This window comes from Equus przewalskii, chromosome X (genome assembly GCF_037783145.1).
Source record: "Equus przewalskii isolate Varuska chromosome X, EquPr2, whole genome shotgun sequence".
Taxonomy (NCBI): domain Eukaryota; kingdom Metazoa; phylum Chordata; class Mammalia; order Perissodactyla; family Equidae; genus Equus; species Equus przewalskii.
Window position 1 is genome coordinate 34,138,695 of NC_091863.1, and position 25,424 is coordinate 34,164,118.

At 42.5% G+C, this 25,424-nt stretch overlaps 1 protein-coding gene across 23 annotated transcripts in view; it reads right to left on the minus strand.

Annotated features, from left to right (window-relative positions):
- Positions 1-780: 780 nt before the first annotated feature.
- Positions 781-25,424, minus strand: part of CASK (calcium/calmodulin dependent serine protein kinase) — a 361,743-nt gene continuing 337,099 nt past the window's right edge. For 13 of the 23 annotated variants that reach the window (XM_070605863.1, XM_070605866.1, XM_070605860.1 and 10 more), the window contains 5 exons: positions 19,323-19,403; positions 19,137-19,217; positions 16,480-16,682; positions 6,238-6,321; positions 781-2,798 (listed from right to left, as the gene is read on the minus strand). In XM_070605863.1, coding sequence (XP_070461964.1) covers positions 2,622-2,798; positions 6,238-6,321; positions 16,480-16,682; positions 19,137-19,217; positions 19,323-19,403 — 626 coding nt within the window. In that variant the 3' untranslated portion in view covers positions 781-2,621. The remainder of the gene's footprint in view (positions 2,799-6,237; positions 6,322-16,479; positions 16,683-19,136; positions 19,218-19,322; positions 19,404-25,424) is intronic. The other 10 variants (XM_070605862.1, XM_070605856.1, XM_070605865.1 and 7 more) reach the window with 1 other exon arrangement.

Consider the following 25,424-nt stretch of genomic DNA (forward strand, 5'->3'; position numbering starts at 1 on the left):
TGCAGATGGAATGGAAGCAGTAAAGAAGCTTTCTGGCAATTTTCTCTGATTGCTTAGTGGACAATTGTAACGGAGCGGCAGCAGCAATGTACCGAAATTACTCTGAATTCAGAAATTTAAGTATTTTCTGCTAGGTCATAAAGACACTGCTTAGAGAAGACGTGTATTAGTGGAATGGAACAGATGACCTCTTTGAGAAGTCAGAAGGAGTTCTGGGCACAGGAATTTTGCCATCCGCACAACGGATGCCTGTGTGCTTCTCTGAGGACGCACAAAGCGACGGGGATGAGGATGAGCGCTACAATGCTCCTCAATCCTGGGGCCGCGGGTATTTACCGCGGCATAGCTTTTCTCTTCCTCTGCTTGATCCTCCTTTATCAGCATGGCGGAAGGCTTAAGACAGGCATCCTCAGCATCTCTGGAGATTTGGTCTCAAAGGGCAAGTAGGGGTGTGGGGGTTTCTACCAGAGGGAGGGAGCTTCCGTTCCCCATGTGTGAGTTGTAGCCTTCTTTGTGCTTCATTGGAAAAGAGGTAGAACGGGCACTTTGACACTGAGAAGAGCCCAGAACCATTACAGGAATGACTGGCTGGCCTTGGCATCAGTTAGATTTAAATCAATCCTAACACAGCCCTAAACAATGCTTGGGGTTTCTCTCTGCATCCAGGGTGTCTCCGGTTTGGTGGTTTGGTCACCCTGCTGTGGGGCCCCAACAGAAGCAGTTCACTCAACACCTTGTTAGTAAGTTGCAGACTCATCTGGTCACTGACAAAGGACAACATCAGAGAAAAAATCAGCATCGTTTAATAAGAGGAGGTGGGAGGGGAGGGTGACACCGTGAAAGGAGTACAGATGCCTTCTCTGTGTGGCTCTTCAAGAGGAGCAGGTCAGCTCAGAACACACCCCTGCACACCCTGCCAAGGCACGAAGCAATGAGGCCTTCTAACCCACAAGAAGCAAACACAACGGTATTTTTTCAAGGATCACAGGTTAATAGAACCACTTCACACCCTGACACACTAATGAAAAACCTTCCACTGACCTCTGGCAGAGTCAGAAAACCCCCAGTCCGAATCTCCTGCATTGGAAGAATGTGACCTCATGGAAGGGTGATGAGATGGTTCATGTCTCTAAGCAACAAGGAAAGATGATTCTCCTGTGCCAAGGGATATAGCAAGAGGAAGGAGAAACCACAGATGGCCTCCAGTACATTGGTGGCCATCGGGCGCACTGCACTCTGGGAGCCAGGCGTGGTCCGAGCTGCGCTCTGGCAGGGTATTTTGTTTTTCTGCCAACTGATAGTCACTCCTGGGCCTTCGATGGTTCAATGAGCATCTAATGGATTATAAATCTAAAAGATTATCGGCTCGTAAACCTGAACAAATCTATAATGAAATGAAGGACCCAAAGGCATTTAATTATTGAACACATAAAAGGAAGTATATTTAAAAAAAAATTGGTCAAACTGTCCTGTTAGTTATCATTTTAAAGGAATTTACAGGGCTGTTATAGATTATTCTTTTGGAATAATTCAGTTTATAGCAAATGCCTAAACTGGTTTCTTCATTGCACAGTATATTCTCTTAAAATGGGTACTTTAAAACAATTACATACATATTAAAAATCCTCATTTCTTTGCTTAATTAAAACGTTAATACTCTCAGACAACACAGATCTGAAATGGTGAAACCAGCAATTCCCCCTCCCACCTTACAACAAATTAAATTGAGACAAAATTACAAACACATTTCACTACATGATTATTATTAATAAAAATCAGTTTCTTCTTTTTTTTTTTATAAAGTTGCCCGAAATGCAAGGGATGTGCATAGGTTTACAACTTAGTCATAATAGCATTTTATTCTTATTCCCCTGGGTGTGCCCCGTGAACGGAATGTACTTTGCTGTAGATTACAGACTGTTTTGTCCAACACAGACACACCGACAGCATAAACGCTCGCGACTGTCCACATGCATTAAGAGTCAAGACCCAAGTTCAAATCTCTACAAGGTTTACAGGGTGCTTCAAAGAGACAGTATCACATTATCTGGATGTTACATAAAGGACTTAAAAAAAATACTATTCTAAAAAAAAAAAGAGAGAGAAAAAAGGCCTTTAAAAATTTATGACTGTTTTGTAATCACTAGACTGATTATTTCAAATAAATAAAGGAAAGAAAGATATTCCAATCCATAAAATCAGACTCTAAAAAGAATGTAGTGTTCCACCCCCAGTCAAGGTAACAGAATCATTGTTTATTATTATTAAAATAGATTATAGAAAGCAGCATCTATTTTGTGCAGTTTTTAGGGGCCTTGGAAATAAAAAGCTATGATTTCCAAAAATATAACATTCCAAAGGATTGAATAATACATACATTTAAAGATACATTTTATTAAAGTTTAGGAGAACTGATTAAAAAAGATACTGTCTCTTTAAATTAGTGTGTAATTGTTTTTCTCCTCCTATCTATTCGGACATGACAATAATTATAAATGTAGGTCACACTACAACTAGGTAGTCTCTAGGGACCACGACCTGCTGACACAAGGCCGATAACAAAGAGGCTTTTCCATGGATGAGGTGGCTCCCAGGTCTGCGTCAGATATCTGGGGCGGGGCCTAATAGACCCAGGAGACGGGGACCCACTGCGGGGCTGTGCACACGAGCTCGACGGCTTCCTCCAGATGTCTGATTGTCTCATCAATTTCATTGTTGATAATTGTGAGATCGAAGTAGTGTGCGTATGTTCTCTGTAAGATATCAGACTCCTTCTGCAGACGCTGAAGAGATTCATCCTAAATGGGGATGGGGAGGAGATGGGGTGGGCATGGGAGAAGGGAAAAGCAAAGAGAAGAGAGAAGTCAGCTGGGTTCTTTCTCTTTTCACGGTTCTGTTTGTCCCAGTGTCAGAAACAGGCAAGGCCAGACCTTGACGTGCCACATCTGGGCATGAGGCCAAGTCTGCTTTGTGACAGAGGAGACGACGGTCCTTGGGATGGCGGGGTTACAGAACTACTGCTTCCAACTGGGACTGCTCACCATGCAACAGGGGGCTCCACGCCAAACCGAACGGACCAGAGAAAACAGACACTCTCCAGCAAACACACAGCCCCACCAGGCCTAGAGGTGCCTGGGTCAGTCCAGGGACTGACGGGTATGGCCCAGGCAGTTCCGCCCTCATTCCTCTCACCCAGGCCTGCCCTCCGGGCCTCTCCCGCTCTCCCGTTCTGGCTTCGGGGCGAGGTCAGAGCCCTGCACCCCTTCCCTCAGGCTGCACTCACTCGGCCGGGCCCCAGAGCCCAGCTGCATTTGCACCAAGAAGCCCCTGCCTCTGGACAACAAATTAAGTTGTATTTTTCCCTTTTCTACTTAGAGGTTCAACATGTTCCAGGAATTCAATTACATATAATGGCCCCCACTCAATAGCAGCAGGTGCCAGAGGCAAAAGCTTTTTGGATGCTACAAATAATGGATGAAATAAGGTCATTTCCCAGACACAGCGGCAATGGCATCTGATGAATCCCTCACATTGGTCTGCACTGGAAATGGCCAGACGAATGTCACTGTTCCTAAGTAGCTGCACCTCTAATGGAAAAGCCTCTGAAGGAAAAGCAGCTGCGGAACTCTAGGGAGCTCTGCTGCAGTAAAGAACTTTCTCTCAACTTCCATAGCTTGCTACCCATTTTGAGAGCCCTCACCAGGGTGAGCCCACAGGAGGAGGGAATTCAGGGCCCCTACTTTGTCATGGAGTCTGACTTTAGCTTCAGGATGGCAGCTCTTTCAAGACAAGGGATCTCTTACGAGTCACCACAAAGGCTGCCTCTGCATTTTCACTGGTCAGATCTTATTACGCTGAACTTCCAATGCATAAGCTCAAATGTGAACCCAGGGAACTCTGTAAGTCAGATTAACGCCCCCCCACAGCACTACATAGGTGCGCTGTTGGGCTGAGTCTTAAATATATATATGGATACAACTGAATCCCTGTTTATCTGATTAGTATCTCTCTCCCCAACTAGAGCGTAAACTTGTCTCGAGTGCCCTGTCATCACACTGTGCCCAGCACTGGGCATTGTGCCTTATACAAAGTAAGTGCTTAATAAATGGTACTGAAAGAACAAGCACTTGGCTAATACTGGCCATTACAGGATTTGATGAGTGTTAAATCTATAATCAAGAGCCAGAACAATTCTACTAGGAAATGGGTCCATGACGACAGAGACAGAGCTCCAGAAAAGCGAAAAGATGCAGTGCCTTCAGGGACGGGGAGCCGTGGCACCCGGCGCTGGCTTAGTGGCCCTCCTCTTCTCTGAGGCCCATCTGTTATTTATAAGAGACCCTTCTTGATGAGCCTCAGCCTGTGGGTGCAACTTTCTGGAAAGAGGATCTGAAGGGAAATAATGACACTCGATCAATTCCATCACGGCACTGCAGTGGGGATGGACAGACAACAGGGAGGTTGGGAACTCAATCTTTTCTATCAGGACACTGTGAAAGGACAGTGTCCTACCTGTTTTGTCATCTTCTACCAGAATTTCAAAGGACATGGCATGCTTTGGATGTTAGGTTAACTGCTCCAGTGTAGATAAGACTTCAGTCAATAATCACCTTCTAAGGTCCTATCAACACACTTTCTGCTCGCACTTAAAAAGCATAGTATTTTCACTGTGGCTTTACTTTACAATAAACACAATGCAAAAGCCCCATCTTAGGAAACGCATTCACCCAAAGACAGGAGTGCTTCCTAGCAGTATGAGAAGGAACGGTTCCCACCACGTCACTCTCGGGGCTAGGGGATTCAACTGCAACATACAGTCCTGGGCTTCAGAAACCACTAGCAGAGTTTACGATTTGCTCAGAAAGCTGGGCTGATGAAAACATTCAAGAAAATTTATGGCTGAAAGCATCACATTTTCAACGCAGTTCTCTTTACAGAAAAATTAAGTTCCCTCTTAAGGATCGTATAAGATGAAGCTGTATTTGTCACTTTCCTCCTGGACAACAGCTTGTCTGTGGGCCGGACTCACACGTGAGCAGGACTTAACTCAGTGAAAACAAAATGCCTCTATTCTAACAGCAAAAGCAAGGATTTGTGGGAACAGAATGTCTACATTCTAAATCTATGAAAGGAAACAAGGCTGTATTTCATCACCTCCTAGCTGGTACTTACAGGCAATTTTCTGCACCATTTTGGCAGCTATGGAAAATTAGTAAAAGGGCAGGAAAACAGGCAAACAAAAACAAAAACAAAGCAAAGATGATAATTCAAGAAAAATACATGGCAACCAAAGGATAAGAGCTAACCACAATGCGGAGTTTCAAACATGTTTGTGTACTAAACAAGACGGAAAAAGACAATTTACAAAGGAATACCCTTTTGCAAATGAAATAAAAAATAATGACTGAAAATATGAGTAACAAAGAAATCTAAATACTCAATCTTCCTTAAGGGTACACAGAGTGAAAATTTATGAGTCTTAATTTTACTGTCATAGGCTTGGCTGAGTTTACTGAACAGAGCCAAGAGCCCTCTGGTGGTTTCTAGACCCTGTAGAAGTAACGGTCTTCAGCATAAGTTTGTGTAGGAGTCTTCTCTTAAGAATGACCCTACAACAGAGAAACACTTACCAGACTCATGATAACTACCTTCTAAGTCAGCCTGCTAGGAGATGGTGCAGCCAACCCTCGCAGGCGCCATCTCTGTGGCAGCTGCTGACCTGAGTTGGCCAGGAAGGGGACAGAGCTCATTTCTTGGTAGTCTCCAGGGGCCTGGAGAGAAATTCTGCGTGGGTTCCACTCCAGAGGCTGCCTAGGGGAACCTGGACTCAGCCAGGGTCATGGATTCCTAGAGTTCTCTTCAGGCAAAGCAATCCTTGGCTCGGAGCTGCGCCTGGGGGCCGCCTCTTTCTTAGCACAGTCCCTCTGAGGAGAGGAGCGGGAGTGCCCCCCGGAAAGGAGACTGCTTGATAAAGCCACAGGTTGACCGTGATGGGGATTAAGGTTTAAAGTTGCCTAATGACTCTTACCCGGGAAGAGCCACACCTCTCTCTGTTGTTTAATTCCTAATGCTGAAAGGGGGCCTCAAGCTTGGGAAATCTTAACGGCCAGCATCAAAAACAAAGCAGAGCTTCATTAAGTTGTCTTAACGAGAAGGGGCTTTGGTCCGGAATACACAACACAAATGGATCCTTAAAACAGGGTGTGCTTATTTGGGGAAAAACTGAATGACTCTCACCTCATTTAAACCTGGAGTAATAGTCGGTGCAGCAATAAAAACAACAAAAGGAGCGAACTCTGCAGTTCTTAGGACCTTCAGCGCCTGTGTAAAAAAAAAATATTGAGACTTAAGAAACAACTAATCAAACTTTCAAATAAATCTATGAAAAATCACACAACTGAAAATGCCCTCGATTCAAATTTTTGGCAAGGTATTATTAAATCTACCAACTTTATAAATAACTTATATTACTCCTTTTCTTCCAAAGGGCGGACAATAGCCATCAGCAAAAAAAAGGTGACAAACTGGACATTTTTCTTAGGAATCTCATGAATTAATCTGACTTATTTTTCTTTAGAAAAGTTAACACTGATTATGTTGGTTAATGTTCATTTAAACCTGGTTGTTAATTGTCGCCTGAATTTTAGTTGACAGGAAAGGCATTTTGGGGCAGCTTGGACCAGCAGGCTGGCTTCACCACCCATGTGCAGCCCACTACACCGGGTTTCGAATTTCGAATTGCTAACAAGGATAGCAAATCCTGGCTGCTGTCACTGTGATGGTTGGGTGCACACCTACACAGGCCGTCTGAGATGCCCTGATGAAAGGCCCCCATGGGACTCACGGGGAAGGGAGACCCTGTCCAGGGCTGGGGCCACGAGCCCCGGGCTTTTTGTCGTGGCTCTGCCACTAAAGGAGCTGTGTGGCTGTGGGCAGTTCATAGGTCCAGAGACAACACTGCATTCTAGGGAGAGGGCCCTCTAAGCCCCTTTCAGTTCCCTTCCAAGGCATCACAGACCTGCACTGCGCAAGCTCCTAGTCTGCACAGACACACAGCAGCGCAGCCATCCGATGCTGCATGAGCTGATTCTGGTAAGGGATCACCGCCTCAGTCCCCCAGCAAGAACGTGGCCCTCCTAGGGGTTACCAGCTCCTCACCACACAACAAACCCCAACATGCACAGGCGCATGTTTCACAAGTGACTGACACAGAATTAATTCAGGTGCATCAGGAATAAATATCTGGCTGTCCTTTATACAGGCACTTAATATGTCCCTTCTGTTATCCACACATCTTGCTTTCTAAATGGCCTTTCAGTTTGTTTGCTGTGCTCTACTCCTGTTCCTCCCTCTTTTGCCTGGTTTCCTATAGTAGCCATTAGAGCGGTCCCTCCGCTTGCGGTTTTGCTGCCCTGCACTCCATAGCAAACCCTGTCACTAGAGTATCTTCCTGAAAGGCAAATCCCACAGGCTGTTCCTCTGCCCGAAGCCTTCGGCAGCTGCCTCCCTCCTGGCCTTGGGATAAAATGTACACTCCTTAGAATGACTGACCGATCCCTCCCTCATGAGCTGGCCCATGCTTACCTGACAGCCTCTCTCTGCCCCTTCCCCTCCAGGCACTGGCTTTGCTGAACTGCTGTCAGTTCCAGAAAGGGCCAAACTCTCTCTGGCCTCCTGGCCTATTTTCTTACTACTCCCTCTGCCTGGACCCTCCAACCCCTCGCTCCCACCCCTACTCTCCCTTTTGCTTAGCTGAGTGATCCTTCAGCACTCGGTACTGATGTTCTTTTCTCTGGAAAGTCCTTTGTGAGCTCTGAGTCTAGGTCAGGCGCCCTTCCTGCGTGCTTCGGACACACCCATACTTATGCACCTGTAGTACCCATCACACTGGAAATGGAAATGCCTGGATACTAGAGAGTAAGCTTCTTGAGGGCAGAGGCTATGTCTCATTCTGTCGTCTCCCTCATGCCCAGTATGGCACCTGGCATAAATTGTTTTTATGATAAAATGAAAATATAAGAGCAGTACATATAATTTACACAAAATCTATCTTGCCTCTGAGGCAGGTTTGACTAGAGGGGACTATGCTTTTGTGGCTGAAGGGAATCTCTTGGCTCTATGAATACACAGGCACGTTAAGAGGCAAATTGGATAGTACAGGCAGACCTTGTTTAATTGTGCTTTGCAGATATCGTGTCTTTTACAAATCGAAGGTTTGTGGCAACCCTAGGTCAAGCAAGTCTATCGGCTGCCATTTTCCCAGCAGCATTTGCTCACTTCGTATCTCTGCGTCACATTTTGGTAATTCTCACAATATTTCAAACTTTTTCAGCATTATTATAATATTTGTTATGGTGAACTGTGATCACTGATCTTTAATGTTACTACTGTAATCGTTTTGAGGCACCATGAACCGTGCCCATATAAGATGAATTTAATTGATAAATGTCGTGTGTATTCTGACTGCTCCAGTGACCACCCATTCCCCCGTCTCTCTCCCTCTCCTCCAGCCTCCCTATTCCCTGAGACACAACACTATTGAAATTAGGCCAATTAATAACCCTACAATGGCCTCTAAGTGTTTGAGTGAAAGGAAGAGTTGCACGTCTCTCACTTTAAATCAAAAGCCAGAAATGATTAAGCTTAGTGAGGAAGGCATGTCGAAAGCTGAGACAGGCCCAAAGCTAGGCCTCTTGAGCCAGTTAGCCAAGTTGTGAACGCAAAGGAAAAGTTCTTGAAGGAAATTAAAAGCGCTACTCCAGTGAACACATGAATGATAAGAAAGTGAAACAGCCTTATTGCTGATATGGAGGAAGTGTTAGTGCTCTGAATAGAAGATCAACCAGCCACAACATTCTCCTAAGACAAAGTCTAATCCAGAGCAAGGCCCTAACTCTCTTCATGTCTGAGAAGGCTGAGAGAGGTGAGGAAGCTACAGAAGAGAAGTTTGAAGCTAGCAGAAGTTGGTTCATGAGGTTTAAGGAAAGAAGCCGTCTCCGTGATATGAAAGTGCAAGGGGAAGCAGCAAGTGCTGCTGTAGAAGCTGCAGCAAGTGCTGTTGTAGAAGCTGCAGCAAGTTTCCAGAAGATCTAGCTGAGATGATTAATGAGGGTGACTACACTAAAAAACAGATTTTCAGTATAGACAAAACAGCCTTCCATTGGAAGAAGATGCCATCTAGGACTTTCATAGCTAGAGAGGAGAAGTCAATGCCCAGCTTCAAAGCTTCAAAGGACAGGCTGACTCTCTTGTTAGGGGCTAATGCAGCTGGTGACTTTAAAGTGAAGACAGTGTTCATTTACCATCCTGAAAACCCTAGGGCCCTTATGAATTATGCTAAATGTACTCTGCCTGTGCTCTATAAATGGAACAACAAAGCCTGGATGGCAGCACATCTGTTTACAACATGGTTTACTGAATATTTTAAGCCCACTGTTGAGACCAACTGCTTAGAAAAAAAGATTCCTTTCAGAATATGACTGCTCATTGACAATGCAAATGGTCACCCAAGAGCGCTGATGGAGATGTGCAACGAGATGAATGTTGTTTTCAGGCCTGCTAACACCACATCCATTCTGCAGCTCACCCATGGGTCAAGGAGTAATTTGACTTTCAAGTCTTACTATTTAAGTGATACATTTCATAAGGCTATAGCTGCCAGAGATAGTGATCCTTCTGATGAATCTGGGCAAAGTACATTGAAAACCTTCTGGAAAGGATTCACCATTCTAGATGCCATCAAAGAATATTCGTAATTCATGAGAAGAGGTGAAAATATCAACATTAACAGGAGTTTGGAAGAAGTTGACTCCAACCCTCATGGATGACTTTGAGGGGTTCAAGACTTCAGTGGAGGAAGTAACTGCAAATGGGTGGAAACAGTAAAAGAACTAGAATTAGAAGCAGAGGGGCTGGCCCGGTGGCGCAGCGGTTAAATGTGCATGTTCCACTTCTTGGTGGCCCAGGGTTCGCTGGTTCGGATCCTGGGTGCGGACATGGCACTGCTTGGCAAAAGCCATGCTGTGGTAGGTGTCCCACGTATAAAGTAGAGGAAGATGGGCATGGATGTTAGCTCAGGGTCAGTCTTCCTCAGCAAAAAGAGGGGGATTGGCAGTAGTTAGCTCAGGGTTAATCTTCCTTAAAAAAAAAAAAAAAACCATGGAGCCTGAAGATGTGACTGAATTGCTGCCATCTCATGATAAAACTTTAACGGATGAGGAGTTGCTTCTTATGGATGAGCAAAGAAAGCGGTTTCTTGACATGGAACCTACTCTTGGTGAATGCTGTGAAGATTGTTGAAATGACACCAAAGGATTTAGAATATTACATAAACTTGGTTGATAAAGCAGTGGCAGGGTTTGAGAGGAATGACTCCAATTTTGAAAGAAGTTCCACTGTGGGTAAAATGCTATCAAACAGTATCGCATGCTAGAGAGAAATCGTTTGTGAAAGGCAGACTCAATTGGTGGCAAACTTCATTGTTGTCTTATTTTCAGAAATTGCCACAGCCACCCCAACCTTCAGCAACCACCACCCTGATCAGTCAGCAGCCACCAACATTGAGGCAAGACCATCCACCAGCAAAAAGATAACTCGCTGAAGGTTCAGATGATGGTTAGCACTTTTTAGTAATAAAGTATTTTTTAATTAAGGTATGTACGGGGGCCGGCCCAGTGGCACAGTGGCTAAGTGCACACATTCCACTTCTCGGTGGCCCGGGGTTCGCTGGTTCAGATCCCGGGTGCGGACATGGCACCACTTGGCACACCATGCTATGGTAGGCGTCCCACATATAAAGTAGAGGAAGATGGGCACGGATGTTAGCTCAGGGCCAGTCTTCCTCAGCAAAAAGAGGAGGACTGGCAGTAGTTAGCCCAGGGCTGATCTTCCTCAAAAAAAAAAAGGTATGTACATTATTTTTTTTAGATATAATGCTATTGCACACTTAATAGACTACAGTATAAACATGACTTTTCTTGGGTGAGGAAAATTGGCCCTAAGCTAACATCTGTTGCGAATCTTCCTTTTTTTGCTTGAGGAAGATTGGCACTGAGCTAACATCTGTGCCAATCTTCCTCTATTTTATATTGTGGGGCGGTGCCACAACATGGCTTGATGAGTGGTGTAGGTCTGAGCCCGGGATCTGAACCCATGAACCTGGGCTGCTGAAGCAGAGCGTGCCAAACTTAACCACTATGCCACCAGGCTGGCCCCTAAACATAACTTTTATATGCACCGAGAAACCAAAAAATTCATGTGACTCACTTTATTGTGATATTCGCTTTATTGTGGTGGTCTGGAACTGAACCTGCAATATCTCTGAGGTATGCCTGTAAAGGTTTTAACTTTCTTTATTGCAAGGTTCACTTTCAGTAGGATTATGTTTCTGAATTTTAGTTACACAGTATCTCCTTGTGGGTTAAGGGAACCTGGCACGTTGTTTTACCTGTCTATCAAAATGCTTCCTCTTGTGAGAGAGCTCTTCAAGCTTGCATATGTTCATTTTTGAAAGAAGTAGCTGGCAATTTTTTTGCCAATCCTTTTATGACTGAAGACTTGAGCAAAGAACAAATATCATGAGAAAGTCCATATATAGCTGAATTGAGCTTAAGAGGGATCTTCACTTAGAAATGTCCTTTTTGTCAATATTATCTTGGGCCTTTTTTCTGTCCTTCCTGTGCTCATAAATCAGGTGACTACAAGGTCGGTTGAGATATAAGGTTTCCTCTTCACCCCACACCCACCCACAGCCAGCTTCTGTGCAACTGAGATGGGAAAAAAATCCAAATGCACAGTTCCTACCCTTGCTTCCATCCCTAAAGCTACTCCTTGTGCCACATGGACGTCCACACAGCCCAGATGCTGCATGGAAGCCATGGAGGAAGTCAAGCATGACACCCCGGGTGTGAAATGGTCTTTTCTCTGTTAGTGACCCCAGCCTGACAGCCACCCAATTCTTTGAATACTTTCAGTTCTAGCCTGCTATCATATTACAGTAGCAGAAAATACACTACTTGGACAACATCAGTGCCCTGCAGATAACCTTCTCTGCACTCACGCACGCCCTTTGCCTTTATCCATGAAGACACAAAGGTCATTCTGTACCCACTGCATAAAACTGTCAATGAGGACTGTGCTCATTACACTGCCAAAGGCCTCTTGTGTCTAAGAATCACATTATATTCCTTTAGCAATTAATTCCAAGGGAAGAACCGGCATACTTCTGTTAGAGGAGAATTATGTGATCCATGACATTTCCCCTTTTTGTCCTGGTTGCCAGGAAGTTCAGAGCCCAATTTCAGGTTCCTCATAGTAACTACAGTAGCCTCTGTGGTTAGAATGTTTGCTTCCTCTTCCTTTTCATGGCTTTGATTTTCTCTTCCTATCCTATATTATTGCATTTTCAAAAATTATAAGACGCCTCAAATCCTGATTGAGATGTTCTTGTCTAGCCCCCTCACATCTTCAGCGGAGGCACCCACACTTCCATAGTTGTTCCTCAAGGGCTCTGTCCCCATACTCTGCTCTGCTTATGGGCCTCAAGTGAGTGCCGTTTTTTGTGCAGTCTCAGCTTGCCTGAGGCTCAGGGTCACTTCACGGGCAGGAAATGGAATTGTTTCACAAGGACTCCCCTCCTTCAGGCTGTTCATAGGTGACTTTAGGTTGATCTCTAAACCCTCTTCCTTTCTGACTTAAGATAAGACACAAATTTCTTAATATTTACAGGCAAATATCTTTTTCTGAATCCCACAGAGGAGAGAGAGAGTCTAGAAAGATCAATGAAAATATGTTGGGTTCAAAGAGGCAAAGTAATATTAATTTAACATTTAAAGTTACTTCTTTAGTGCTCTTTTGTGGAGATAAATTGATTTTATGGCTCGTCTATGGCCAATAATTAATCTCAGGTGCCTATCCTCAAGGAATAAAATCTCATTTGACCAAGTGTCTAAGATGCAGATATCTTTAAGACTTATCTGGTTTGCAAACTTAAAAAGTACCTAAGGGCAAGTGTCTGAGTCATTTTGTACCAAAATCTAAGTGTTTAAGGAAGACCAAGCACAATGACCCCAGAGACAATTTTAAGAGAGCCAACTGATTTCACAAAACAGCCCCTGGTTCAGAACCTGGTTCTTGTTTCTAAGTAAAGATTCCTAACACGACAGCAGCCACACCTTGATGACTGCTTCTCCCTCTGTGGGCAAAAGCAAAACCAGAAATATTCTGCTAACTCAACTTTTTAATGCAGCAAATGGATAAATCAGAATAAAATTAAATCTAAAATCTAAAACTGTCACAGTAAGTTTTGATCACACACTGGAGCTATTAGTTTCAACATCAGGGACACAGGTTATTTTCTGAGCCATGGCTTTATTTCCGTGAGAAGTAAGTTCCATAGTTCTTCTCAGGTTTGACTGCCTCCTAGATTTTTCTAAATGTTAATAAAAAACAAAGATTTAAATTGTACTACTATATACAAGGTAGACCAGCTTAAGGATTCCTAGGGTCAACTCTTCTAGGATGGTACAGTGAAAGGAGGATTTATTATAAAAAACCCCAAACCCAAACCAACAGTTCAAATTCAAACCTCATTTTCAACAGGCTGTAAAATCTTGGTCAAATCACAATTACGCTAAGCCTTGGTCTCTTCATCTACAGAAGTAAATACTGACATCTTTACCCCAGGGTCACGAGGATCAGGTAAGGAGTACTAAGGCTTGGCAAAATACAGAGCACTATAGGAACACAGTCCATTCTTATTATTTTAAAAGAAGCCAGGTTACTAATTTCCCTCTAGTTTAATGTCTTTACCACAGTCCTCTAGGTTTAAGGTTGGACTGCAACATCTTATCACATAGTATTATGAGATGTGGTCAATCTTGCCTGAACTGTCTAAAGTAAGTTGAGATGGCACAGAGTATTAGACCTCAACTCAACGAGCTGAACACCAGTGTCAGGTGGTCTTTCTAAGGTCTACACGTAGCAGAAGTGGTGTCAGCAGTGGTAGAAGGAGAAGGTTTTAAAAAATGCCACATGGCACTTCTCCTGTTATGGGCAGTTTTTGACGTACATTGAGGAAGGAATTTCATCTTCACGACTTGCACTCTTATTTGTATTCTTAGCTCCTGGCACAAAGCTTGGCATATAGTAAGTGCTTAACACAAGCTGGCTGAATCGAACTGTCCGTGAGATAAGCTGAGGGGGAATCCAACAGGCTGGGGCAGGAAAAGGGTGTGGAGAAAAATGTCCTAAGGAGAGAGCCTACCCGGAGAAACGAGGCTCTGCCTGACACCAAGTCGGTCAGGTCCACGGGCATCCTGAAGGCAGGATGTGGGCCTTGCCCAGCCTGGGGAGAGAGCGGGCTGAAGGGAGAGACGCCCGAGGATGCAGTCTAGTTGGTGCAGACCCTGTGGGCATCTGCAGCTGTACCACTGGACACGACAGTCAGTGTGACAGCAGGACTGGGCATGAGGGCCCTGGGCAGGAGAGCCTGGAACCAGGGTGGTCAACCAGACCAAGGGGAGGAGCAAGATCTGGGTGATTCCTGTCCCCAGGGCCACAGGCCCAGAGTCTCAGAGAGAGAACAGGACGCCTATGGCCTGCCCTTGGGGGTAGGTGGTTCTGAGAGGCAGGGACACAGGAAGCGGGAGAGAAGAATGCAGTGAGCTCATCCAGCAGTCAGGGGAGCAGGGTAAGTGCCCAGTCCAGGGTGAGGGGTGCTCTGGTGCCCAGTGCCACATGTAAAAGTGACTGCTGTGGCTGTCCTGGTAAGGCTGAGAGAAGTGTCTCCCGCTCAGCAGTGCAGAGCAATGCATGACTGGGCAAGGGCAAGGGCACAGGGAAAGCTGGCCGCCAGGAGGGGAGCGGAAGCAGCAGCAGCAGCGGTGGCAGTGGTGGCGGTGGCAGCAGCGGCGGCAGCAGCAGCAAGTAAGGCAGAAAGCCCTTGAAAGTGGACTTAGGTAATGCAGAAGGGGTCTGAGGAGCCCTGCAGCCAGCATACTGCTAGAGACATTACTACCAGCAGAAAACGACGTTCAGGTGAAGACCAGTGTGGAACCCAAGGAGAGGATGTCGAAGACCAGGACCAGGATTGAGACTTTGCCTCTAGCCACCCCTGGCCAGAAGATTTTTCCAATCCCTAGTAAGGAGGGATTAGTAGTTAAACAAAAATCAATCTGCGTTACACATCATATATTTAGTTCTATTAAGGTCCAAGTTAACTGTTAAGTAAACTATATAGTGTTCACCCTACTGTGGCTTTCCTCCCCAGCCCCTTAACCAGATTCCACGTTCAAGAACCCTATCAGTTGCTGTGAAATGGAAACGGGTGAACCCAGTGACCACGATGTTAGGATCTTGGAGCCGAGTAACTGAGTCATCAGGCCCCAGATCACACAGACCCTGAATACGTAGGTTCCGTCCTCAATTTTGGGATGGCTAGGGCGCCAAGTCTCATACGGTGGCCCTTGAACAAGGATCTTCCCTGCGTGGGACAGCCAGGTATGCCTCCTGATGAAATGGAGCCTGCTTGAGGGGAGCTGGTCGACCATTCCAGCAGGTGGTATACTGATTCTATTCATAAATGATAAGGGACTTTAGGTACAGATTTGTCTTAGAAATGGTAGGCCCCGGAGTCACACAGGCACCCACAAAGCTGTCCCATGACCTCCCCCAATCTACAACTCCCAATCCTTCCTACCGGGCTTTAAGGCCCACTTCTGCTTGGTTTGTCTTCAGAGATGAAAAAATTGCTTGTCAGCATTCTGATGTAAGGCCTTCGGTTTTCTTTTTTTCAAGTTTAATAATTTCTATTGCCTCTAGCATAGGACTTATCTACAAATCATCTAATCATCTCTGCGTCTGGCTCTCTGAGTCCTCTCTAAGTTCTCCATAGCCCTCCTAGTTTCAGCTCAGGGCCAGACATCGTCCTCAGTAAAGAGATGGCAGAGGCTGAGAACCACCACGGGTCTCCATTCCTGCTCCATCTGACATCCCCCGGGGCTCACTCACGCTTGCCTTCATAAAGCTAGTGCTGTGTTTCAGCCCAGGCCCCAGGATCAGAGTTTCTCACTGGTGATTAGTATAAGATGCTGGCAGAGGCCCTGATGGCCCAGCCTGAACAGTACCAAGAGAGGAAAGGCGGCTGTTGTGATGCCAAAGTGCCAGAGTCTCATCTTGAGGTCAGATTATTGTAGGATTTCTGGCAGGCACAGACCCAATCAGGTACTTTATCGAGCTTCTGAGTATAAGGAATCTCATAAGAGAACAGTCTCTGCTTCTTAAATACACGGTGTGTACACTGAGTCCAATGATTAGTCAGTTTGCATTCTAGACTGTTAACCCACGATACCTTCATTACTGATACCTTCCTGTAGTTTATCATGTTATGTGACCCATGATGTTCTGATGGCATTTTTGACTTCAGAACCTGAGCTTAGCATGCAGGCAGGATGACGGGGGCTGGGTGTGGCTGCGCATTACCTGAGGCTCCACATCCAGTATTGCAATCAGGCCCTGCTCATGGATCTTCCGGATGGTCTCCAGTTTTGTCCCGTACATTGCATCCTCGTGGCTGCCATACTCCAAGTACTCATTATTAGAGATGTCTTGCATCATTTGGTCATGAGATACAAAGTAATAATTCTTTCCATTTTCTTCATCTTTCTTTGGAGGTCTGGTTGTATCTGTAAAGTCACATGTCAAGAGAGGTTTAAAAGGCTGAGCTTATGGGTTGATGCTCCCAATGGACCTACTGAAACCCCATCTCTTCTTAAAAGCTGTGGATTCTTTAGTGTATGTCTCATGCCCTGTTCCCATCCCCTGTAGCTCTGTAAAACTAAATTCCAGAAATCATATTTATCTGTGCGACATCGGATCACAGGAACTGGTTAGTTGTTTGGTTTGGTGAATCTTTCAGTGTAGATGATACCTATTTCATCTATTCTTGGGTCACCACAGGAGAAAGACATTAAATGACCCAAGATTAACAAAACTTACTGTATGCCTTAATGTAGTTAGGTCTTCAGCAGAAGGAAAAAAGAATTAAAAAAGTAAAAAACCATATATGGTTAAATTTAAATAAATGAAAAATGAAATAAAATTAAAATTTCAGCTCCTCAGTCTCACTAGCCATATTTCAAGGATTCAATAGCCACATGTGGCTAATGGCTACTGTACTGGACAGTGCTGGTCTACAGCATCTTGCAAAAGGAGAAAGTTAGAATACAGCAAAAGGTACATCATATTGAAAACATAATGATCTTAGCCAGATGTGGCCATAATAGTCAGGGAAGACGTAAACCAGGAATTGGCAAACTACGGCCCATGGGCCAAATATGGCCCACTGTCTGTTTTTATAAATAAAGTTTTATTAGAACATAGGCACCCTCATTTATTTATATATTGTCCACAGCTGCTTTCATGCTACAATGGCAGAGTTGAGTAGCTGTGACAGAGACCACCTGGCTTGCAAAGCCTCAAATATTTACTATCTGATCCTCTACAGAAAAGGTGTGTTGAACCCTGACCTAAGCGGGTGTATAGTAAACTATCTGCCAATAAGTCCGAGTGCTACGGGACACTAATAGGATCAGTATTCTGCAAAACATACTTTAGGAAATGTTTTTCTAGACAAGTCAGAAACATTGGTTTTAATTTTCTTTCCTGCCACCTCTTTCTCCCTCTCTTTTGCTTTCTTTCCCCCTTCTCTTTCTCCTCTCTGTCTGTCTTTCCTTCCTTGAGCAAGGACAAATTTATGCTACTCTTTTCTGTGTACATGAGTCCAGACCCATGGGGATTCCCCCTCTCCTGTCTCAATGAGACTATTGGAACTGCCAAGTGCTCATGGACATCAAAATGTGGATGTTTTCTAGAAGAACCCTTTCTCCAGGCACATGAAAAACTGAAGAAATGGCATGCTATGTTGACGCGGTACTATCTTCAGTCATCTTGGGAGGCAAACATATGCTATATACAGATCCGGGGTCAAATATCTGAGAGTAGACATGGCTGAGGTCAGCAACAGTAAGCTTTAAAACCAAGCTAGTTATCTGGCCACTTAACAACATGGAAGTTTAATTGTTATGTGATCAAGAAGAAACTAAATGTTAGCTAATTCTGCTGTACTCATGATCTAGACATAAGGAGAATTAAAAGAACATTCCAAAGTGTTTACTAGAAAATCCCAGTGGCACCAATTGAAACGATATCTGATGAATTTCTTTTTTGGTGTAAATCAGACAGGTTCTGGGATGAGGCCGGTCTTATGAAGCCTTGTGGCTCTCCGGGGTGCTGAGAAAACAGTTAAGTGGTGTTGACATGGCTTCAGGAAGGCATTAGAAGGCCCTACAGGATGGGGCTAATCTTCCCATTTTCTCCTGTTGCTTTTAAAATTCATTCTCCTTTAGCTCTTCCCACCCTGAACAAAGCTTTAACTGCTAGAAAGCTTTTGGGATTCAAATTTTACACTTTGGAATAATAATAATAAAATGAGAGTGGTAAGACGGCTACTATTGATTCAGCATCTGCTAAGTACTTCACATGATCTCGAACCCTCTTTCCTTTCCTGGAATTACTTCATTTTATAGTTGAGGAAACAAAGTGGGCAGGAAGTCAAGGAGAAGATAGAGAAAACGAGGGGAATAAAAATACTACAGGTCTAAAATTCTTTATAATAAACAACCGATAGCAAATCAACTGGTTTTAAAAGTGAGAAAAGCCAACAATTTAGGTACTGATTAAGGAAAATATTGTTATATCGAGACAACTATACCACTATTAAAACCTATTTTTCTGAAGAATAATTCATGTGAATAATGTTTATCACATACCGTTGGAAAAATTAGGTTACAAACAGAATGGGTGAGCCCAGTTTTGTTAAAAAACAATAACAAACAAATACACACACTACGTATGTTTGCACTAAGAGAAGCCAGGAAGGGTATACAACAAAAAATGAAAGCACTGTGATTGGAGGAGTGGGGTTGGGATTAGCGTTAACTCATTTTGTTCTTTTTTGGATTTTCCAAATTTCCTATAACAAACAGTTATTACTTATGTAATCAGAAAAAATACATCAATTACAATATTAAAAAAGTACTAGGAGAAATATACTTAAAAGAGAGTGAGACGTTGCTTACGTGGAATAGGGTATGCAAACCGGTCCGGGTGCTTGGTGATGAGGGTGTTTTTTATGTGTCTTCTCCCAACACCATGCGCACCTATGTCATTTTTTAAAAAGGAAGTTAAAATTGCCAATTGTTAATAATATTCACAAAATGTTTCGAAGACAAGAATAACGAAGTCACTTATTCACTCAAACTTACCTAATAAGACTAGTGTTTTCCTTTTGAACGCTGGCAGTTTTACTACTTCTTCATATGTAACAAGATCTAATTGATCAAACACTAAAATGCAAAGATTTGGAAGAAAGGTAAATTTATGGAAGGAATATTTCCTGTATGTAAATTATAATTTTACTGGCAAAACTAAAGTTACAGTAAAACCATATCTTAAAAAATATGAATCCAACTCTATATATAGCTTACATGTAATTTAAGTCATATAACCTTTTGGGAGAAAATTTCATTTTTACGCCCATGAAAATGCACTTTATAACCAGGGGCATCCAAAAATGTGTTGAGCACATGCATAAAAGTCCAATTCTAAAAGATACTGCATATCTTTTCATGCAGTATCTAACAAATCATATGAATTCATTCAAAACCACATGCTGTTCATATTTTTGCAATTCCAAGAAATTGGCAATACTAAAAAGAAAGTCTGCAGACAGTGACCAACACGAATACAGCATGAATGTAACTAAAGCTAACCAAGAAGGAGGCCAGCTAGATTATTTCTAGGGATGGATGAGAGATGCACGGACAGCTGGTCTTTCACTTCGTGGTTCTTTCTTTCAAGAGAGTTGCTGAAGGTAGCATGCTAGACTCTTTCAAAGTCAAGGTCTGTAAATGTGATTTCACAAGCTTTTGAAATGAGCATCTCACAAGTTTTATTGTAACCCAGTTATCCATTCAATGGAAAGTCTTGGGTATGTAAGTAGGGGAACATGCTTTCCTGGGCGTCAACCTTTGTCAGCCTGTGTGCAGTAAATCAGGATGGATAGAATGGAAAGAAGCATGAAGCAGAGTCTGAGCTTGGAAACATTTGCAAAAGGGGAGTTCTCTAATCATTACAGACTGAGAAGAAATACTTAAAAAATATATTTTGGAAAACTGCGTCTCAACAAAATTATTAGAAAAACTTTCCTGAGGGGGATGAGCATTCCTGTTGAAGTTCAAGGTGGTCTAATTCTCACATACATTTGAAAAGTCTCACAAGAAGGCTAAAATCATGCATTTATGTCTCCTGTAATATTTTTCTGTGTAGTAATACCCAAATGTCGTCAGGCATACACTGAAATTTCTTTTTTTAAAGAAAATTGAATAAGCCCTGGATTTTAGGGGGGTTGAAATAAATTCAATAAAATTGATTCTATGGTGTAATAAAGGAATCTGGGATGCTTCAATCATTGAGAAAAGCTTCTACTCCCTGAAACAATATGGCCAAATGCTTTTGAATATCAGCTCAGTCCTTAACATTTGTGATCTTCCCAGTAGCAAAGAACCTTAAAATGCAAAATAGGATACCCTGGAATGCAGATCAGAAATAAACAACAAACAAAAGTATCATTCCCAAAATATTAAAAAAAAAGAAATACAGTATGTTAAAATAAGGGTTAGTGCATGTTAATGGGTATTTGTACATTTGTTTTCTTTTGATAACTTGATTCCATAAAGGTTGGCTAAAAGTCTCTAAAGCATATTCTCTAGCAATAGCTAAAAACCAAGGAATGCTTTCTGTGTTTAGAATGGCAGACTCACAAAACCAAAATGAACATGAGGTTCTCCGCGTGGTAGAGCTAGCTACTCATGCTGCAATGGTAATGGAGTGACGAGAGTTGCAAAAATAAAAGCAGGAGTGCTGACAGCATTGCTTTTTATACCTATTGCCCTCTGAGTGATATTTCCATCAGGAAAAAGTGTGCTTATGAAAGAGGTGCATCCACAAGCTGATATATTTCAATATATAAAAATAATCAAGCATCTCACAGGACAGCAAGATGATGACAACACAAGTTTTCTGAGTGGTATACACATCCCTTTTCCTCTACAGAGCTCTAACTCCAATTCTACTGAATTAAGACTTGTCATTTTTTAAAACACATAAGAATGAGTTAGATATCAACAATCAACACCACAAACAAATGAACAGATATGTTACACATCAATATCTTAACCATAAATGAGTAGCATGAAGAGGTTACTCTGGTCTAAATGAAATGATTTCATGATTGTAGGATTGAGAAACAATAAAAAAAGATATTTTAAAATGAGACATACAAGGAATATAAGGAGAACACTTAAAGATTGAAGTTTTAAAGGTTTTGTTTGCTGATTTAAAAAAAAAGAACTTAATGAAAGGAAACCGTCAAAAACAAAGAGGCATAGTCACTCAACAGGTTACTTACATGCACAGAGGCCATTGGGAGTAAGACAGCATGAAAAATGTACAGGGGTCATTGAAATATGGCTTTTAATATATTAGTAAAATAAAAGTATAATATGCACAAAAGAAACTTTACCATGCAATATTCTAAACACGAGGCAAATAAATCACATTAAGAAACAAACTCATTTTAATAAAAATTCAACAATATCCTTATATAAAAGCCAGCGGGTTTTATATATACTAGCATATGCATAGAAATTTTGTCTGGGAATAGTTATAAGAAATCTTCTTCGGGGAGTGTAAGTGTGGAAACCTTTTGCTTTTCATTTTGTACCTTCCTATACTGTTTGCAATTTCTAATCACATGTGCCTATTACTTTTATTATTTTAAAAAAATGTCAACAGGGCAGTGAGATTATGGGCCACTTTTTGGTGTCTTTAGAGTTCTCTGTATTAAGGAGAAAAAAGTAATAGCTTTGTAAAGTCAACCATGCTAATTTGTGGTATTAAGCATAATTTAAACACACCAATGAATGGTATTGTAGAAATCCTCTGTGTTCATATGTACGTATGTAAATAGCGTATCTCAGGATATTTAAATACCACTGTTCAGGGTTCTAACATTTAAAAACATGAATTAATGAAGACTTTCTTTTTAAAGTTTACATTAGTAACTTGATCTTAAACTGGTTTTGGAAGTCCCAGGGCTGAGGAATCTCAATGCCTCAAGGGTATAGCTTTTCTAGCAGCACGACAGCACTTTTCACATCAAATTTACATGGCTAAAAATCTCTTATGCATTGCAGAGAATGTATTTGCTGTAAACAGTACACACACCACAATGAGATCTATTTCCAAGGCTTCAGAAATACTCTCTGGCATAGTTTACTCATATTATCGTGATTTCCTGGTAAGCTACTCAATATTCATGACACTTCTAAGTATTTAGGTAACTATTTTCCAGTTGAATTTTTTTCCATAAATAAGCCGTTAACATCGATTCCTTGTCTCAGTTTGAAAAGCTACAAGTATCTTCAAATACTGTAAAAACCTCCAACTAGAGAAGACATGGCACGCTGGTAACACTGGGCTGGGTGCACACTCAAAGGCTTGCAGCGGCCAGGCAGCAAATGTGTTTGAATGAGTGGGCCAGGTGCAAGAACGGAGCCGGGGGGGACGATGGGTCCTAGAGAATGAGTGTCCATCCAAAAGGGACATCAATAGCCCAGAGTCTTGAAGGGAGAAAGCGGGCCTAGTGTCACCACATCCTCTGTTCTTTCAAGGGAAAGCAGAAACTCAGATTTTTATGTTAAATATCTGATTTTCAAATGTGATAACTAATTAAAATTATTTTAAACACTGTGTGTGTATGGGGAAAAACAGAATTTATCTATGGGTCATACCCAGCTAATAGACTGCCACTTTATAATGTGAGATGTAGGTGACATAGTTTGAACAGAATTCTGCTTTAACTAGACGTGTGGAATTTCCTGGTGACAGAAATGGAAGGAATTAATTCTAGTATTATTGTTCCCATCAGTTCTAGATATCGATCAAGTTCCCATCCTTCATCTTTACTACAAATATAAGCAACTTCAGAATTTGATGATAAATTTTGAATCTTGCCATCGATATATGCTGAATTCTCAAAGATTTAAAGCAAGAAACAAAACATACGGCCCTTATTTTAATTGACTGAGGACTGGGGGAGATCCCCCACAGTATTTTACAATTAACTTCGGAAAAAGCCAGAAAAATCCTTCAGAAATATAGTTTGATTTGTGGCCCCTGAGCCCATTTGGTTAGTTCTTGGTATTAAAGAATACGATACATTAAAGTTCTCCAAGTATCTGCCTTGCTGATGGAGTTCAACAGTATTTATTTCTCTTTTAGAGCAGTTCTCTATAGAGGCAATGCTGCACATCAGGATGAACCACCATCACAGCTAAAGCAGAATAGCTGACACAGTCCTGGACTTCCCTTCTTGACAATCTCATCTCTTGCAAGGTAAAGGTAATCACTAAACAAATGGTTCTTCTGGACTTTATAATGAGTAAAATGGAAGAGCTGGTTGGTGAACGGGAAGAAACTTGAAGAGATGGTAACAGAAAGGCCTTGTCAGGCAGCATACTTCAGAAAGTCCAGGAAAAAAGCTGGGCATCTTCTCCTAACCAGAAAAACTAATAGGAGAGCTTATGAATGACGATTTTGTGGGAGAGGGAACCCTAACAATGGCATTCTAACTAGACAATCACAAATAAGCCTAAACACAAGTTCTACAAAGAAACTTGAGGGGCTCTGCAAGGACCTTATAAAAAGCTCAGACTTTCTATCAAAGGGCATGTAAGGAGGGTCTCATGTGCAGTGACAAATACTGACATGCAGAAGGAACTGTGAGCATGATGAGGAAGGCTCTGAGGCCCAGAGGCCACCGCTTAGGAAAATGCTGACGACGACAAAACAGTGCTGGTACTGAGTCTTCCCTCCTCGCCCTCCTCAGTTCTAAGTTTACCAGAACTTAGATAGGTCTCTGGTTTTGGGTAGGAGGTGTAATGTCAAGACGACAGAGAAAAAGCAGTTCTATTCCATCCCCATGAGGCTCCTGCCTTCTATATCAAGGGTGATACCCTTCAAACTTGATAGGCAATGTTTACCAGAGCCAAAGCCTGAGATAAGGGAAAGTAAATGAGTACTTGGCTTCATTAAATGATACCCATTTGTCAGGCCCAGTGATGAAAGAACCTGAGATCCACTGAATTTTAGAATTAGAAAAGATATCCTTGATTGACTAACCCAATTCCCTCATTTTGAGTCCCACAGGAGCCAAGTGATTTGCCCAAGTTGCACGGTTACTTAGGTGTACTAATTCCTGGTCCTAACTCAGGTCACCTATTAAGCTTACAGGTGCATCTGCAGGACCACTGAGCACCACCCATGATGAGTCAGAGAGAATGGGAACAATGGAAGATCAGAGAACGGGAAAAGTGAACTGTGGAAAACACCGGCTGCCAGATTGGATGCTAATTCTCTGGCAAAATTCTTAAGTGAATGATTCAACGGATTCTTCGTCAGAATTTAGAGATTCTAGTTTTTGAATCAATTGGCTTCTTATTTTCCCTCAGAACTGAATGAAATAGTGGCAAATTGAATCCTCATGTCTACATGCCCTCCATTAGTGGATTATAAAGCTAATGATGAATTGACAGCCTTAATCAGCCATTTCTTTGCTTTTCTAGGTTTAAATTAATTTTAATGCCATCCATATCTATATATCATTTAAAATTATTATAGGGGCCGGCCCAGCGGCGCAGTGGTTAAGTTCACATGTTCCGCTTCTCGGTGGCCTGCGGTTCGCCGGTTCCGATCCCGGGTGCAGACATGGCACTGCGTGGCAAGCCATGCTGTGGTAGGCGTCCCACATATAAAGCAGAGGAAGATGTGCACGGATGTTAGCTCAGGGCCAGTCTTCCTCAGCAAAAAGAGGAGGACTGGCAGTGGTTAGCTCAGGGCTAATCTTCCTCAAATAAATAAAAAAATTATTATAAACACTAAAACGTTTTATAAATATATAATGTCAACACATCTTGTGAGCCTGTCAGAAGCTGACGGAAATAAAAGGGACCATGGAGACTTGGCAAAAACCACTGACATTCCATGCTAAACAACATTCTGTTGATACTACAGTGAATTTCTTCAAACAGTACTACTCGAGCATTCATAGTTAATAGTTGCTAAATTATGTTTAATCTGCTTTAAATATTTCTTCCCTTTATAAAACAAAAAAAGCCATTATCAGACTAGTGCTCTGTAGTGGTACATAATCAGAAATGATATATTTTCTTGGAAATAAAAATTTAGTACAATGCAGCTAACATGAAGGAAAAGACTCCTCATTTAACTGAACCATTTAAAATGAA